Raw genomic sequence first — 18,404 nt, 5'->3', positions numbered from 1 at the left:
CACCTCTGTGCCCTGTCATCAGCACTGGACAATCCCAACAGCCACAACTGATGCCTCCAAAAGAGAGAAAAGAAACCCAAAACATCCCCAGAGCAGGAGGTGGCAGCTGATGACCGCAAAGGGCTGTAGCAGAGCCACGTGGTGCAAGGGCAAAGTGCTGCTGCTCCCTGCTCCTTTCACAGTAAAACACAACATACACATCAAAATTCCATGTGATCTGTGTGTGTGAACACCACTCTAACCCAAAGCTGCTCCTGGGTGGGAAAATGCGGCACATTCTGCTGCCAGCTACCACTGAAGGGCTCCAGCCTGCAGAGATGGGCATCTGCATCAGCTTCTCAGCACCTGCCTGAGCTCTGAGGGGCTTTGGGTCGTAACCTGTGGTGAAGGACAAGGTAAGTGGGAAGGGGTGGCTGGAGGGCTCAAGGCATGGCCAGAGCAAGCTGTTCTGCCTGCACCCGTCTGGTGGAGATCAGAAAATGACGGTGCTTCGGAAGCGCTGAGTTCCGGGACAGCTGTTTACTCCCAGCCCACGTCACCAGGCACACAGAAACACAAAACTGAGTCAGAGGGTTTGTGAAAGGTTTGTGCAACCTTATCTCGGATGTCCCCTGACACCTGGGGCTTGGCCCAGGACTCCTCATACCAGCGAGCGAGCTGCTGTAAACAAGGAAAGCACAAGGCTCTCGGAGCAGCTGGAGCCTCCCTGGCGCTGAGAAGCCGACACTGAAACGCACGGTGAGGGCACCGGGGGGGAGAGAGCAGGGTTCATCCCAGGAGATGGGCTTGTGGGAACAGCACAGTGAAGCTGCCAGAAGGTTTTGATCTCAATTCCACAAAGCTCATTTCTGTCCTTTAGACAAGGGCATGGAGCACTAGGGTTTAGTAAAGTACTGAGGGGAGGCTGGAGGGGAAAGGGGAAGCTGGGGGCGTTCTGATTTATGGTGGGGTTTTTTTTAAAATCAGATCAGAGGAAATCTTTCAGTTTAATCAAGAAGGGTTTTAATTGCTGCTGAAAGCTGGGAAAGCAGGAGTCTGAACACAGCCTCTAGACCAGGCCAGCAAAAGCCACTCCATGCTGTCCTGTGTTTGCACCCACAGCTGTGCCAGCGTATCATCCATCTTCCCCTGGCCCTGGGGGCCTCAGTGGTGCCCTGTGAGCTCTACCTGCTCTGACCTGCTGTGGGACACATCCCTGCAGAGCCCCACCACCCAGCCATGCTGCACTTCCCCTGGGACAGCATCTCCCTCCAGACATTCCTCATCTTTCTCCTTGTCTTCCTGCTCATCACTGACTACATGAAGAACAGAACTCCAAAGAACTTCCCTCCCACCCCCTTCCGCCTTCCCTTTTTGGGGCACCTCTACCTTGTAAACTTCAAAGATCCCGTGGCCTCAGTGAAGAGGGTATGTAGGTGGGTGGGCAGTGTGGGGAAGGGATGGAGGGATTGCAGCTACACATCTCTGGCCATGCAGGGAAGGGGATAACCCAAACACCCGAAGGCAGGCAGGAGGTTTGCCCTCATTGATAACACTTACCTGAGTACAAGGAGGGTGATGTGTGGAGTGATCCTGTGGGCAAAGGTCACAACATGATACCACAGGTGCAGTCACAGATGTATGAACCCTCTAGGTCTGAGTTGGGGCTGGGATGGGGTGAAACAAAAACTGGAAAAACATAGGACTGAAAAATCAAACCTGGTGAGGCTTACTGAATTTATGGCAAATTAACACCAACTCTGGATCACCGATTCAGGAAAAGAGGAAAGAAAAAAGTCTGTGCCCTCAGGCAGAGTGCACACATTCTGTCTCCCCTCCCACTCTTCCCATATTTTCACCCAAGTCCCGTGACAGGGCCGTCCCAGTCTCACCAGGCACATTCATTGCAAATGTAACCCCTTTTATTCATGTCCCCTCCCAGGTGAGTAAAAGATACGGTGACATCTTTGGCATGCACATGGGCAGCATGAAGTTAGTGATGGTAAGTGGGATGCGGCTGGTGAAGGAAGTGCTTGTGAACCAAGGGGAAAAGTTCATGGACCGCCCTGATCTTCCTCTCGACGAGGAGATCTTCAGCAAGATGGGTGAGTTATCCCTCAAGTAAGAGCCAAGCCTTGACCCTGCAGAGGTCTGAGACAACTGGAGAGTGGAGAGAGGGCAGAGCCCTGGAGCTTTTCTCCCTCGATAGGGGATCAGCCCTGGCTCACAGGGGGTGTTCCTGCCAGGACTGATCTCCTCCACCGGGCACCTGTGGAAGGCACAGAGGAGGTTCACCCTGACCACACTCCGAAACTTCGGCTTGGGGAAGAGGAGCCTGGAGGAGCGCATCCAGGAGGAGTGCCAATACCTCGTGGATGCATTTAGGGATGAGCAGGGTGAGTGCCACAGCCCTCATCAGCTGTGAAGGCAGGAACTGGTAGGGCCTGTTATAATTTCACTGCCTGCTGAGAAATACCCCACCTTGCAAGGGATGCTACAACCCTGCCAGCATCCCTGCTCCTTTCTACAGGTGCTTTGCCTTCCAGCTGGTTGGGGAACGCAGCCAGGCAACACCCACTGCATTATTCATAGCCCACCTTCAGCCTACTCCTCTCTGGGATATACCATGTGTGCATAAACGCTGATATTTCCAATGAATTCGAATGACATCCTGCAGACCTTGATTTCCAAAGTAAACAAACATCTCCATAATCTGATTGAACTGGGACCACTGGGGTTGCCCTGCCAAGCTTGGCCAGCTCATGGGGTCAGCCAGGCACCCCAGGAAGGCACTGACATAGGACAGTGCCCATGAGGGGCCACTCATTTCATTCGTATTTCGTGACTATTTTACCTCTGACATCTGTTTTCTTCTTTTCTGAGAAGAATGGAAGAGAACTGATCTTTTTCTTCTCCAGGGAATCCTTTCAACCCTCAGTTTAAAGTCACTAATGCTATTTCAAACGTCATCTGCTCCCTCATCTTTGGCAATCGGTTTGAATATCACGATGAGGACTTCCAAAGGCTGCTGAAGCTGATGTACGACACGGTTGTCCTCCATGGAGCCATCACGAGCCAGGTACAGCCCTCCTCCCACCAACGCAGGGCCACGGTTTCGTCTCTGGAGTCAGCCTCAAAAGTCACAGTGCTGTCATCACCAAACCTGTCATTCCACGTTCCTTTGCACAGGATAGATTTGCCTGTAATTTCTTTCTGCTTTCAGTTCAAGTTGTGCCATACTCACGCTGCTCTCTCTCACCCAAAATCACTTTTCCTGCCCACTGATTATCAGCTTGTCTGCTGAAACACTGAGTAACACACAAGTTACTCCATAATGAGAATTCTACTCTTCTGGACCTGAGCTATTTCCACCAGGTCCAGAAATTCAGCAAGTGCAATTGCAGACTCCAAGTTCCAATGTCAGAAGAGTTTTTTAAAGTCATTTATTCAATTTGTTGTTCTCCTTCTGTGTTCAAAGCTGTATAACAACTTCCCATCTATAATGAAGTACTTACCTGGAGCCCACCAAACCATTTTTAAAAACTGGAGGGTGTTGAAAAAATTTATGCAAGAGCAGATCAACAAACACAAGGAGGACTGGAACCCCTCGGAGTGCCGAGACTACATTGACAGCTACCTGCTGGAGATTTCCAAGGTCAGCAATGGGGAGAAAACCCTACTGGGGCGGGGCTTAGCCATCAGAAGGGATGGGAAATGAGCCCAGATTCTCCATCTGAGTTGCCTGTGTGGACTCTTATGAGCTCAGGACAGATATCAGGTTCAGGCCACCACCAGCAGGATGGGGATGCAGGGGGGTCAGCAGTTTCTACCAAAATCCTTGCGGGGGTCTGGACCAAGCCTGGTGCCAGGACACCCTCACTGTTCCTGTGGCACTAACACATCTTCTCATGAAGGACAACGGCAGTGACACCTTCAAGGAGGAACATCTCACGGCCTGCACACTCGACCTGCTGGTAGCCGGGACCGAGACCACGTCCTCAACCCTCCGCTGGGCTTTGCTGTTTATGGCCACGTATCCAGAAATTCAAGGTACAGTTAAGAAAACTCAGTGTTTTCCCTTGCTTTTATCTGCCACAGCTTTGTGAGAGAGCAGCTGGGAATGTCCCCACACTTGCATAAGAGGCGTAAACAGTGGCCCAGGTCCCTTGGTGGACCCTTACAGCAATAGCCTTGTAATGTTCCGCGGGTTGCTCCCTGGGCTGATTCCTGCTCTTTCCCCCCAGCCCGGGTGCAAGCCGAGATCGATGCAGTCATCGGCCAGGCACGGCCACCAGCCCTGGAGGACAGGAACAACCTGCACTACACCAACGCTGTCATCCATGAAGTGCAGAGGAAAGGCAACGTTATCCCTTTCAACGTGCCAAGAATGGCATCAGAGGATACCCACCTGGATGGCTACTACATCCCAAAGGTAAATTCCGGAGCGCTGGGACTCCAGGGAGACTCCCAGCTCCCCAGGGCACAGTGTGCCAGGCCAGGTCCCTCCTGTGCAGACAGTGTCCCTGCCCAGAGTTCGCTCCTGCTGAACATGGATTTTTGCTATCCAAACAATGTTCTCCAGTTCCCTGAATGGTGCCACACCCCCACACATGCCTTTGAGGCACAGATCCCAGCTCTTACAGAACTTTGACCCAAGTTTACAACAGATAAAAACAATGCTGATGAGGGAAAAATGCAGTTATATAACCACACCTCCAAACAGACAAGAAGTAGAAAGATCTGGGCGTGCAGTGGGGTATGGCACAAATAATTTTGGTAGGATTTGACTGTGGATGTTCTTCCTGGAGAGGAGACTGGAAGATAAAACTGCCCCTCTTGCTGTCAGTGCTAGAGAAAGTGTGATTTATTTTTCTTTTTTTTCCTCTTAGGGCACTATTGTAATGACAAATTTAACCTCTCTGCTGTTTGACAACAGTGAGTGGGAAACCCCTGATGCTTTTAACCCCGAGCATTTTCTGAAGGATGGGAAGTTCTGTAAAAAAGAATATTTTATACCATTTTCTGTGGGTAAGACTCGCTGACTTGTGGTGCACATGTGGGCTTGAGTTTCCAACTGCAGGGTGGAGACAGAGAGGAAAATAGCAATGGAAAGGGCAGATACACCCTGGGACGTTTTGCCCAAACTGCTCCCATGGCCTGCCCCAAGTACCACAGCCACACTTGGGGCTCTTTCTTGTCTCTCTTCACACTCACAAAAGAGAAATGAGGATGAATAAAAAACCATGTAAATTCCAGAGACCTTAGGAACACCTTCACCGAGGCAAGAGCAGTGCTCCGTGCTCCTGCTCCCACATGGCTGAGCTCACCAGGGGCCTCACTGCTGCCACAACAGGGTTCCCCAGCCAGCAGCTCTCCCTGGGGAAGTTGCTTTCAGCACCTGTTTCCACCAGCATCACACAACTCCTCTGGTAGCTCTCTTTGGTGAGCTCTCCCAGCATGGGCATGGTCCAGGCTTTGTGTGTGCGTGTGAATTGTCCTCACAAAGTCATGCAATTTGGGGGGCAGACCATACTGTAATGCCAAAGTCGTTACTGGGAAGCTTGGTTTGGGTTGCAAAACTCATCCAGGAATGGGATAACACAGCTAGACCGTGGTCCTAAGGGCGGGCAGAGCATTTTCAGCAGCAAAAGCAGAGTCTGAGGATGTCGTGGGTTGCTGTCTCCGCAGGAAAGCGTGCCTGCCTGGGAGAGGTGCTGGCCCGTGCTGAGCTCTTCCTCTTCTTCACATCCCTGCTCCAGAAATTCACCTTCCAGGTACCCCCAGACACCAAGCTCAGCCTCCAGCCCATGATAGGCATTGCAATGGCCCCACAGCCCTACAAGATCTGTGCTGTGCCTCGGTAGGGAAGCCTTGGCCACCATCCTCACATGGAAAATCCTCTGTGAAGAGTGCTGAAAACAAGCTCTTGACAGCTCCAGAGGGAGGCTAGGGGGTTTCTTTCTTTCAAAGCAATTGCGAAATCATTTCTATTGCAAGTAGACCTTGCACCCTGTATCCTGTGATAATGTGATCAGGTGATCAGTCTGGGAGCTACCAGGGCATTTTTAGGCTTGCCCTATGGCACTGTAAATGAATGAGAGGCTTAGGGCTTTCCTAATTTTATGATGGATGGCCATGGTTCACCTTGGCAAAATGAGGGATACTTTAGCGACTGCACTGTTGAGGCTGTGGCTGGGTACAGTGGAAGGGCAGTATCAGCCTTTGTTTTATAACATTAACACCAGTATTAATTTGACATTTCCTTAATATGTACTCCTCTAAAAAAATGTCACTCTATAAAACCTGTCCCATGCATCAATAAATCTTTACCAAAACACTTTTGTCATGAAGTGTTCTGCAAAGTGAAGACCAACACAGGTCATGTCTGGCACTGGCTGTGGGCCCTGTGTTTCTGCCCCTGCAGTGCTGCAGCACTGCAGGAGGCTGGCACTGTAAAAGCAAAGGCAATTCCTACAGAAGTGATGGAAAAAATGATCCTGACAGCACAACTAGAATTACAATATGCAAAATCCTCCCTGTTTACCTGCCCAGCATCACGGAGTGACTGGTGTGTCCAGGAGCAGCGGGGTGAGCTCCAGCAACACATGACATGGTTAAGCTGCACTCAACAGTCTCATGAGGGAAAGAGTGCCTTGGAAAATAACAGCAACAAATTACTATTTTAAACCATCACCTACACAGCGAAACCAGCCCAAGATAGGCAACCAATGGTTAACACCAGGAAATGCACTGAACTGGGAAACAGCTGCACCAGAGGACCCCGTTGAAGCTGCAGCTCCCAGGAGCAGGATGGGGGCTGCCTCAGGAAATCAGCACAACACCAGGAACACACACCTCCAGCTCCTGCTCTCCTGCTGAGGAAATGATCAGCGAGCAATCTTTTCCTCTTCATTTTCAATTTTCCCTGGATGTTCCTAGAGGAAGCAAATTTCTCCCAGGTGAACACAGCTTCTGACAAAGCTCCTTCAGCACCGGGCTGGGTGGGGGGTTCTGCCACCTCCTCTGGTGTTCTGTGCCAGTGGAAACAAGAGTTTGGACTGAGATAGGTGTTTCTGGTACTTGAGGCTGTTTCACACATCCATAAGGTGGAGAAAAGAGGACACATGGTGGGACACAAACCAGCTCATTTATAAAATGCAGACTTGTCTCATCCCATTCCTAGTGAGAACCTGGTCAGCCCCCGCCCCCCAACCCTCCTTCTCCTCATGCCAGCTGCCATCCAACCTGCTGCTGGCACGGGCTCCCACACCTCCCCTTTCCAGCAGAAACAAGAAAGTCATTTGACTTTCTAGACCTGATACCCTTTCTTTTCCTTTCCTGAGAGAAGCTGAAGGGGAAGGCTGCATGCCTGGAATTGACTGGGAACAGGGGAGGGGAGCAGTGACGAGTTTCTGCTGTGTGCAGCATTACTCCCAAAACACGTCCAGTTCACAGGTGTCATCTGACTGTTTTGTGGTACTTTGTCCCCCAGTGCTCTGCTCAGATTCCCATTTCCTTTCCCAAGCTGCTGCTCTATCCAAAAGCTTCCTCTCTAGGCCTCTGCTAGGTTAGTTAAATTCCAAAAAAAGAATGCATTTCACAAGCTTCTTGAGTATTTTGTCCCCCCCCCACCAAAACATCTCCCATATGTGACCGACCTCAGCTCCTCCTTTCCTTTTCACTCAGGGCTTTCATCCTGCACTTCTCTTCCAGGGACACCCCTCCACAAACCTCCTGCTGCAGTGCCTGGCTCTTCAGGAGCTGCCAGAAAGCTGCATACAAACAGGGTCAGGGCTGAACACATCCTGCAGCTTGGTTAAGGCTTCCTGCACAGCTGAGCACCTCTTCCCTTCCCTTCTCCCTCACACACCTGCAGGTTTTGGTGTTCAGTGTCTGAAACTGCTTTTATGTCCAGCCTCAGAAAGCAGGAAAAACAGTTCTTCCATAATGCCTTCACACTCTCTGGGACAGGCCCTCCCATGCTGAGGAATCAACGCAGCTCCTCATCCTCAGATCTTCGCTCTGGAGGGCTGAAGGCTGCCTGCTCTTTCCCAGCATCACTTCTGGGTTGGCGGTAGTGCTCAGGGAACAAGAGAGCTGACAATGAGGCTAAGAATGGAGCACATCAATCACCTGCAGAGCAGCCTAGACAGGGCAGGCAGTTTTCTTTTCCAAATAAAAGCAAGCAGAGTGATTTAGAGCTGTACCTGTCCCCCGTGTCCTCGGAGGTGGGGCTGAAGACAGGCAGAGACCCTCACCTACCTCAGCAGCAATAATTACTGACAGGGTCACTTCACAGCTCATCTGTAGAGGGGTTTAATCTTTTCACTTCACAAGGCCCCCTGCCCAGCTCTGAGACAACTGTCTGTGGGCCAAGCAGAGGGAAGCAGCTTTGGGAAACAGCAGAGGAGAGCAGCACCAACTCATTACATCCATACCCCCATTATAATACATCTTTATCCTGAAACAGGACATTTTAGATGGTGCAAATGTACCAACATGTAGAACCAGGTAATGCATTGCCCAGAAACAGCATCTCAGGACCATTAAACACATTGCTTGGAATAAAGACACCAAAAAACTAATTTTAAAAATCTTTATGTGAATATAAAAGAATTTTTCCCAAAGAAAAAAATAAAACCAAAAGTTTAAAAATTAGTGCAATTTTTCGAGTTCTATGCAACACAGTGTTTACATTTGTTTTAAAGAGAAGATGTAGACACCAATACACTGAAAACCTTAACTCCAGTTTTAGGGGAAGGGGAAAAAGAAACAAGTAAGAAAATTACTGTACTAGACATTACCAACTCCTAAACAATTGTTTTTATATTCTAATTTCTAAACTATTTATGGCTACCTAAATAGAACATCAGTATTGCTTATATTACTTATTTCCAAGTAAGTGTGTATCATAGAAAATAGAATACCCATATATATATTTTAATGAACAAAAAAATCAGGTGAAAATTTATTTTCAGTGAATGTTTCTTAATCCACTACATAATAAGGTTGTTGCAAAAGAATCTTCTCAAAACTGCTGCCTGACCCATCTTGAGTAAAAGAACCTACTAGTCCATATTTTGTATTATTGCTATAAAACACTTCTCTTCCATAGTAATTAATCTTATATAAAAAATATTTAACAAATGATATGTCAATCAGACCATATTTATTGTTTCTTTGGATCTACATTACCCGTTTTACTGGAAACTGGCTGAATTACTAATAATGCTGTGTAACTTCAGCAGTATTCAGTGGTTTCACCTCATATTTGAGTCTGCTCTGAACGGCGCTGATGGGATGGTGCAAATTCATCCTGCAGGAGAGTCAAGGGGCCTCTTTGTTCCTCCTGCCTCAGCAGTGGTGCATCAAAGGACATGGATTCACAGAGCTCTGCTGCTACGTGTTGGACACAACTCAGCTGTAACACAGCAGTGTTTTTAGCAGCTTTTTGGTTTGACACAAGTGAAGCAAACATTAAAATGATCCTGATCTGATGGTCCTTCCTGCACAGCCAGACGAGCTGAAGTGAATACAACACCATGGCCTATAATCCAGTATTTATTTCTACACATCAGGTCCTTGTTCACAGGATGGAACCCAGGTTTAACCAGCCGTAGACCAGCTGCTTTTAAACAGGTTCTCAGTCCCAAAGAAACCTCTGAGTGATATTCACAGGCTTCACTCTTAACAGTCTGGAAAAGTCTCAAATAAGCAACATTTCATCCAATACCTGAAAACTAGATTCATTTTGGCAACCCCAACATGATTACTGGGGACAACTGGGCCCTGAAAAAGGCTGGTCCCTGCCTGTAGTTCAGAATTTAAATTCTTCCATCACTAGTCAGAAGACAAACTTCCAATTAAATGATAGGGAGGTTCTTGGTTATTTTTGGTCCCAGGGTCTGCAGTTTTGAGAAGTGTAAGTCAAAGACATTTGCCCCAAGTTTGTCACTATTCAGCACCTGACAGACTACTGACACAGCTCCACTACTGTGAGAAGTACAACAAATCAAGCCTACCAACTACATGAGCATTTGAAGGACATCCATGAAAGTTTCCATGCTGCAAAGAATGAGGGTTAAGAGACCCACTCAACACTATCAGAGACAGTTCCACGTTTCACTAGAACACACCAAGTACCAGATTTTAGGAATGGAAGCATCTTGCTCAGACTTAATCTCCTGCTCCACTGCTCACCCCCACCTCCCACCCACAGCACCGGCGGATTAAATATGCAACCGTACCGTAAAAACACCAACTCCACCAGCACCACTGCAGCAGTAACAGACCTCAAACCCCACGAGGTAGTCCAAAGAAGCAGAGAGTCCTGAAGAATGCCACCACAGACAACTCTCCTACAGCCATGTGTCTGGCTCATGCCACACTTGCATGAGACTGGCTTTTAACCAACGCCTTTTGAAGGAGGAGATCTGCTGAATGCCTATTCATACACACAGCACTGTAAAACAACCACCACAACTAAGAAGCGACCCTAAGTATCAAAAATGAATACTTGCCTTTTCTCTGGCATTACATGCAATGGCCAATTAAAAATTTAAGATGTTGGGGAAGCAAGAAATCAATGGACAAGCTACAGTAAGGGGCAGACAAAACAATAAACTATCCAAATGTCACAATTCAAAAGCTAAAAATTCTGTAAAGCTGAACCCTGGTCTCAAATCAAAGATAGCCTTAAAGGTGAGACAGGTGGGTTTTCATTCTCACATGTAGCTGAATTTTATATTAGATGGTGGTTTGGTACAGCACCCTCAAATACTTAATTTGAGTGTATTCATTTCATTTTAAGGGCTGCTGCAATTTTATTTTATTTAACTATGGGTATAATGATCTTTTCCTAGACCACTTGCAAAGAACAGACATTAACAGGTTTCTTAAAAATACAATTAAAAACAAAAGTAAGACATTTGGGAAATAAAGTCGCAAATTTTGTGAAAGACAGCAACTTCCTGCACACAGATTTCAGGTATCAACCCCCATTTCATCTTCTATCAAACTATTATAGTTTATGCACTTTTCTCCCTGCCAACAATCAATCTCTGCTGCCAGTAATTGCCAAAGCCATCTCTCATTCCTCTGCCTAGCACAGCTAGCTCAGAATAACCCAAGTGAAACTACAATTAAAAAAGAGGAAATGCAATTTCCATGCACAGGGTTGTATAAATAGGTTGAAATAAATGGGGCTCCTTCCCACGTAATCCCCTTTCTGCAAATAAATGCAGTGTACCAATATGCCAGACTTTTAAAATATAGCCCAGACTTTTGAGTTAATATAATAGCTTTTTTCTTACCCAGGAAAAGACAAGCTTTTTGGCTTAAGTGAATTCAAATCTTAAAGACAGGTTTTCCTCAGTGTATATATGCACAAACTTAAGCTTTGCTTTTTTTTTTTTAATAAACTGAGCAATTCTGCTTCTCACAAAACAAATCCTGTCTTCTGTTACATAACAACTGGTACTATACCTTTATTTTCTTCTTCTATAAATGCAAGTATTTTCTTGCTTTTAAAATTGTAGTTTCTATTCTATAAAAGTCTTTTTTTTTAAAGATGCTATCAATCTTTTAGATCTATTTTCAGAAGAGCCCAGCAAAAATGCCCAATATTGCCAGTTTCCTGAAGTACACCTTTGCATAACATCTTTCCATTAAAAAAGTCAACTTTCTAGCCCAAACCCATTTAAATAAACTTTTAAATATATAGTGCCAAATTTCATATTTACAATATAATCTGAAGGCAAATATAAATCTTTTAAGTTGTGCTTGTACATGCTGCAGTTATTAAATCTACTTGGAAAACTACGTGCTACCTTCTGGCTGATCACCTTAATCCCTTCCTGACAGGTTCTGAGGTTGGAATTTGCAGCTGCCCACCATTCTAACCTCCTCTTTCATCAAGTAGGTAAAGTGGAAGGTATAAAACATTTAAGGACACTTTAGCATGTGAGTTTTCCTCATGCCCTCGTGTTTAATCAGATGTTGCACCTGGTACTTTAACAGTGAGGTTCCTCCTGGTGTTGGTGACGTGCCGCTGCTGCGCCAGGAACGAGCGGCCGGGCCCGGCCCCGCAGCTGCCACTGCTGCCAACCAGCCTGGCTTCCATGCCCAGCTTCTGCAGGGTCAGGCTCTGCAAAGGAGTTAAACTACAACTTGAACAACAGCAAAAACAGAAGAAAAAAAATTACCCATCTCGCTCATGCTTACTTAGTATGCACACAGAATTTTTTTCTGCTGTATTTCTTCAACTAACTAAGATTTAACTGGCACATGGAGCAAAATATGTTTTTCTGATTTCTGAAATACCAATAAGTGACTTTTTGACCCACCTTGTTATACCATGCAGTTACAATCAGCTTTTCCTCATAGTCACGTAGCTTAGCCATTTTGAATTCATTCTGCAAAGAGACGAAGCTCAGTGAAAACACAAATTTTAGGTGCATAGACTTACTGCAGTCCACTGAGTGAAATAAACACAGGCAGCAGAAATGCTTCAATACACAAAGTAACTACAAAGCCTAGATGTATAAACAAAAATACTTTCATAAAAGACTGAGAGATAAATATCAGCCTGCTTTAAGAAGAGGCTGAACTACACAAGTTGCGGTTAGAAACACAAACGGAACTTGGAAATGTACTCTGAGGGTTTGTGTGGGGAAATGCACAAGAGGTCTGCTGTGTATCAGAAAATCTATGAATAATTCAGTAATTTTTCACCTGAAAAGAATGTACCTCCAGTGACTGACTAATTGCTATTATATAATGTACTTCCCTAGTACACATTACATAAAAGAAATGTGAGGCCACAGCATTTATACAGTCAGACCTATCAGCCTACTGAATCATGTTGAGGAGTTCTGTATTTGCTGAGGCAACTATTTTAACTAGTCCCTGCAATATTGCTGTGAAACTGAATGCATTTCCCCAACTCTTTTGATATTTGGACTACTGTCAACAATCCATTCAGAATTTCAGCCAAGCAGATTTTACTGAACCACTAGGAAACAATACCTTGAATGCCTAATATCAGAAACAGAGCATATTAGAAGTTGTTATTAAATATATGTAAGACTTTTACCTCTAGTGCTTCAATTCTTTTGTCTTTTTCCATTATCTGTTTTCTGAGCAACATAATTTCTGCTGATGCTGGATTTAGCTTGGGGTCTAAGGTTTTTATCACCTGGACAAGGCAAAAGAAGAGCATTACAAGTCAGTTTGATTTTCAACAGCTCTCCATCTCATCTGCTGACAGGAGGAATGTCAGAACAGGCTGTTCCACTGTACAACAGAGAGCAAAGGATACAAAGGAATGCTTACTGCACCTCATGCTCAGCCTAAACCCTATTTATTCTCTCAGACTTAATTGACTGCAGTTGAACAATCTGACTAAAAATGCAACATGTAGCTACTAAGTTTAATTGGGAGGTGGGGACACAGACACTCAATTTGTTTAACAATTTATGAGGGAGGAATGCATATGTTCAGAAACGTGCCACTCACATTCCTTGCTTTTTCAAGGTACATTTTATATCTTTCTTCCATTGCTTTCATATCCTCATCTTTTTTTCGTAAAGCTGCTTCCAGCTCTCCGATCTTCTGGGCTGTTTACAGAAATTATCAACAAAGACATACAAAATAGAAACTGGTTTTTCAAGGCTTCTGTGTTCTCTTGATTTCACCAGCCCCCAAACAGAGAACTATGTAGAAGCTAGAAGGTTTAAGTTCTTATTTTTGTTTCAGTTGTCCCACCTGACCCTGAAATCCCATTTTGCAGAGCACTGTTCAACAAACCTCATCTCCCCCAGGATCCTCTGCCTTCACACCCCCCAGTTCAGATTTAAAGCTAAGCTGCAGCAGAAAGCCTCATCCAGACAAGCATCCTATAGTCCAGTGGATATGGGAATAATTTAACACAGTCTAATGAAAAAAATACCAAAAAACAACTCACGGTTCTGACTGTCATCAGGCTGGAGCTCTGCAAGATCAGCCTCTTTCTTCTGTAACTCATCATGAACCTCGTTCAACTTTTCCCTATGAATGAAAATTTGGGCTACGTATTAAGCTCACAAATAATTCCAGGTTTGACAGCTGAAAGCTTAAACCTCCTGACAGAAGTATTAAAATAACTATTTTAAGCTCTAGCAATTCTTCAGGGTTTGAACAGAAATACTAGTATCGTAAAAGTTGTGACTTCTGAATTGATCCTTCCGTAGTTAAAACCAGGAAAATGAACAGTTAAGCCCCTCCAGCATCATCTTAGCAAGAACTACATCTGCTGAAAGGATTGGGAATGTTTCAGAAGAGTGGAATACACTCCGAGTGACGGTTTTAGCAGCCTGTTGTAGAATCAAAACAGTTAAAATGCTGATGGTGGTGAAGAGACAGACAGTGAAGTGGTACTGGTATTACAAGATCATCATGGTCAGCGTAAACAAAACTACACCAATATTTAACTCACTTTATGCATAATTCTCAAATCAATGGCTTAGAAAAACAAGACATCTCTACCATGATTTAAGCAGTTCCTGTGCTCTATGTAGTGTAAACCAGCTATTGTGGATGCATGTGCCTTACTTACATGTGTGCTGCCAGTTTCTGCTTCAGGTTGCTGGACTGTGAAAGGAGAGAGTTAAAATTCAGTTACATTTCAGTATTTCATAACCATGCAACATTCAAGGGCTCTTACAAAGCAGCCAAGAATACAGAGCACAACCAAATAAGCCAAAGCAAATAAATCCATTGAATGATAAAACTACAGATTTTTTAAAGTAAAGTAGAAGGGTTACAGCTCCATAAAGAATCACATAAAACATGAGTTTTTCAACTGAACTGCAGTTGTGGGGGTCAGTTTTCAGATACACTGAAAAGTAAGATGCACATCTAAACAAAGGACTTGCTGCTACACTGGAGGACTTTAGACAAAACTGGCAATATGTTTCACTTACTCCCTCAGTCTTGGACCCCTGCTCCTGTAGAGTCTTTTGCAGATCTTCAATTTGCTGCTGTAATCCCCCAATACGCTCTTCATTGAGCCTTTTAGGAGGAAAAGACAGTTATTGCCCATCTGAATAGTTCACAGGCAGACTTTTCTGTTTCATTAATTTTTCAGAGGGTCTACTGAGCAGGATTTAAGCCACAAACTGATTTCAAATGCTTTTAGTTTGACTTGAACTTCTGCTGAAACAAACATGGAGCTTTCTTGAATACTTTATAATGAAATTCCTGTAATCATTTTAAGTTTTGAGAAAACATAACTACCAAAAATTTTCATATTCTAGTAAACTGCTTTAGCATTCATTGATAGAAAATCCATCGTCTAAGAGTCTGAAGTTCTAGAAATAGAGTTCACATCCATTCTTGGTCCACCAAGAATCACTCACAGCTAAGAAGAGTGTCCGGTAAGCAACACCTCCCTCAGGGTATGGTACACACAGATCTACCTACCACATCTCACACCACCACATTCAAATCACCTCCCTTCTTCCTTACTTCATTATCCTTCATTTATGATTACACTGGTGAAAGAAAAGGTTCCTCACAGTGCTACACTACAGATGCATGGCACAGGTCACCCTGAAACTCCAGAGATCACTTTTTGTTGCATTTTAACAATGTTGTAGTTTCACCCATCACCTTTTCTCAGTTTCCAGCTCGTTCACTGTCCGGTGCTTCTGCTCCAGCTGTTCCTGGAGCTCTGCAATCCGTTCGTTTTCTGATCCTTCCTGTTTCAGTAGGAGCATCTTATTTTCATGCTGCAGCCGGATAAACATCTCTCTGAATCAAAAACAACAAAAAGAAGTCACTGTTAATTAAGAAGGTGACTAAGAGGAGAAAGTAATAGCCCTGTTCACTCCCCCAGCCTCAAAGGGAGCCAAGCAAGTTCTGCTTAATGATATAATTGGGGTAACAATGCTATTTGTTATTAAAAGGCAACTTAAAATGTTTGAAAACTTGAAGAGATATGAGCAGAATTTTAAATTGTCACTCCAAACCTAGATTTATATACAGCAATCTGATATGACTTTAGGAAAGAAAACAAAGTAATCACAGTATGGGGAAATAATTATTAACACCCACATGGAGGCAAAGCAAGGAGTGGGATAAAGAATCATGTCGAGGAAAATACTGAACTTTCACACAGGCAGTATCATGCCCCACCCATGAATATCCCAAAACAACCTGAAAACTTTCGTCTCACCTATATTCCACTGGCAGAATTTCAGCAGCAAGATTCTCATGGCTTTTAAAACGAGATTCACCTGAAATCACATGAGGGGTTTAATTTAACACACTTAAAGAAACCTCTAATACAAATAAAAAAGCCTCTAAAGATAAAGCAGTACCTGTTTGACTCAGGTGATCCTGCTGCATCTGTGCATACCGGAGCTCCTCATTTGTCTCTCTTAATGCATCACACTGCACTATCAATCTCTAACAAGACACATTTGAGGTGGAATTAGGTCAGGCTGCACCACTTTTAAAACCAAATAACGTTAATCAGAAGTAATAATGACACGTGCACATTTTAAGTTGGTCTTGATGATCTTGGAGATCTTTTCCAACCTTCATGATTCGATGATTCCATATTATGTTTTATATGTATGTCCACACACACAGGGCACTAAACTTCACTACTATGATGGCACTACTGCCAGGAAGGTTCTCCTCAAGCAGAGGATTTGAGAGAGATTTATGAGGTGCTCAAACAAACTCTTGAAGGGACTTACTTCTTTTTCTTTCATTAAAGCTTCATATTTTTCTTCAAGTCGCTTCATTTCAAACGCCAGCTTATCAGCTCTTTTGGATTCTTCAGACAGTTTGTTATGAAGCTCCTGGACCTTTTCATAAAAACATTATTTAGCAGAGGAATGCTGCAAGATGCTTCTCCCAAAAGCTACATTAAAACAGTCACCCCTGCCCAATTCAGGCAAAATAAAACAGTTGATCACTCAAGCTTAGGGAAGAGGAGATAGGATGGGGGCCTGTGTGTTTTGGAGGGTTTTTGTTGGTTTTTTGGTTTTTCAGTTAACTCTCTAAATTACTACAAAAATTAAAATTAAACTTCTCATTTCCATGAAGAAAGATAAGAATATAAGAACGTAAGCACATAGTGACAAGACAGGGGGAATGGGTTCAAATGGAAAAAGAATGGGTTTAGATTAGGTATTAGGAAAAAATTCTTTACTGTGAGGGTGGTGAGGCCCTGGCACAGATTGCCAAGGGAAGTTGTAGGTGTCCCACCCCTGGAAGTGTTCAAGGTCAGGTTGGATGGGGCTTGGAGCAACCTGGGATAGTGGAAGCTAGAAGGTGACCCTGCCTGTGGCTGTAGAATGAGATTATCTTCAAGGTCCCCTTCCAACCCAATGCATTCTATGATTCCATATAAATTATCTCAATTACAGCTGACCAACCTCTCCCAGGCACACAAATTACTTGAGGTCAGAGTAAAGAAGAAAAACGTGCAGGCTACGGACTCACATCAGTTGAGAGGGCAGCTACAGTCAAACTTGCAAGTTTAACAGACAAGGGGAATGGCAGGGTATGAAGGAGTTTTCACAAATAAGAAATTCCAAAGGGACAATGGAGGGTTGTTAAGGTGTTCCTGGCTACCTGGGGAAAAATGAACCTTTCAAACACAAGTGCTGCACTACCTGTCTTTTGTAGGTTTCCAGCTGGGCTCGTGCTGCGTTGGCTTTCCTGAGCTCATCCTCCAGGCTGACTGTGTTGTGCATGTACATCATGTTGGTCTCCTGCAGGGACTTCACCTGCCTGCGGAAATCGTTCAGATCCTGCAGCTTCTTCCGATACACTTCCACCGTTGACTCCAGCTTGCTTGCCTTGTCTGCAGTGGCCCTTAAGGTATAAGCATCAATTAGAAGGAAGGATTACAGAACTCCAACTCTGCTGACACAGGCTGCTTTCAAAGAGAGATGTGACAGCTTAGCAGCAGTTACATCTCACTGCTTTATTTTTAAATGTATCATCAACACAAACTTGCTTAATAAAACTGAAATCAGCCAACCTTCAAGTGAGACTGACAGTCACATGCCAGCAAGGGCTAGTGGGTCAAATATCCCTAAGGAATTCTGTGGCACCACAACATCCTGTGCTAGACAGTCATCTCAAAGTACTGGTACCTGGTATGTTCTCACTGGGGGATTATACAGAATTAGAACACAACTGCTCTATGAAAACGATCACTGGCAGATACAACCAAGAACTGTCAGGTAATCATTAACAAAAATCTACATGGTAAGAAAATACTGGGACCATAAATTTAAAATTAATATCTGTGTTTATTATCTGCATTCGTATCTCACCAGGAGCTGCTACGAGAAAATAATGGAAAAAATCTATAGCTAGGATTTGCTTCAGATGTTATTTAAGAACCACTAAGTTAAACACCTGAA

The 18,404-nt window shown here is 44.5% G+C and overlaps 2 protein-coding genes across 4 annotated transcripts in view; one reads left to right on the top strand and one right to left on the bottom strand.

Annotated features, from left to right (window-relative positions):
- Positions 1-568: 568 nt before the first annotated feature.
- LOC121665916 (cytochrome P450 2J2) lies at positions 569-6,316 on the top strand. Its single transcript, XM_042030832.1, has 10 exons — positions 569-738; positions 1,102-1,407; positions 1,922-2,084; positions 2,226-2,375; positions 2,898-3,058; positions 3,458-3,634; positions 3,894-4,029; positions 4,224-4,411; positions 4,869-5,007; positions 5,668-6,316. Exons 2-10 carry the CDS (start codon positions 1,219-1,221, stop codon positions 5,841-5,843), a joined length of 1,479 nt encoding a protein of 492 aa, XP_041886766.1. The 5' UTR covers positions 569-738; positions 1,102-1,218; the 3' UTR covers positions 5,844-6,316.
- A 2,245-nt stretch (positions 6,317-8,561) lies between these two features.
- The window catches only part of HOOK1 (hook microtubule tethering protein 1), a 36,621-nt gene continuing 26,778 nt past the window's right edge, over positions 8,562-18,404 (bottom strand). For all 3 annotated transcript variants that reach the window (XM_042030815.1, XM_042030816.1, XM_042030817.1), the window contains 12 exons: positions 17,646-17,847; positions 16,722-16,832; positions 16,338-16,425; positions 16,193-16,253; positions 15,628-15,768; positions 14,940-15,027; positions 14,573-14,607; positions 13,943-14,025; positions 13,495-13,595; positions 13,073-13,174; positions 12,324-12,392; positions 8,562-12,124 (listed from right to left, as the gene is read on the bottom strand). In XM_042030815.1, coding sequence (XP_041886749.1) covers positions 11,966-12,124; positions 12,324-12,392; positions 13,073-13,174; positions 13,495-13,595; positions 13,943-14,025; positions 14,573-14,607; positions 14,940-15,027; positions 15,628-15,768; positions 16,193-16,253; positions 16,338-16,425; positions 16,722-16,832; positions 17,646-17,847 — 1,240 coding nt within the window. In that variant the 3' untranslated portion in view covers positions 8,562-11,965. The remainder of the gene's footprint in view (positions 12,125-12,323; positions 12,393-13,072; positions 13,175-13,494; positions 13,596-13,942; positions 14,026-14,572; positions 14,608-14,939; positions 15,028-15,627; positions 15,769-16,192; positions 16,254-16,337; positions 16,426-16,721; positions 16,833-17,645; positions 17,848-18,404) is intronic.

The sequence above is a fragment of the Corvus kubaryi genome, unplaced genomic scaffold, assembly GCF_017639235.1.
Source record: "Corvus kubaryi isolate FWS band 111438036 unplaced genomic scaffold, C.kubaryi_AGA036_p1.0 37334, whole genome shotgun sequence".
In the NCBI taxonomy this organism is placed as follows: domain Eukaryota; kingdom Metazoa; phylum Chordata; class Aves; order Passeriformes; family Corvidae; genus Corvus; species Corvus kubaryi.
The sequence above is the reverse complement of the archived record's forward strand: the minus strand, read 5'-3'. Positions and strand labels throughout refer to the sequence as shown.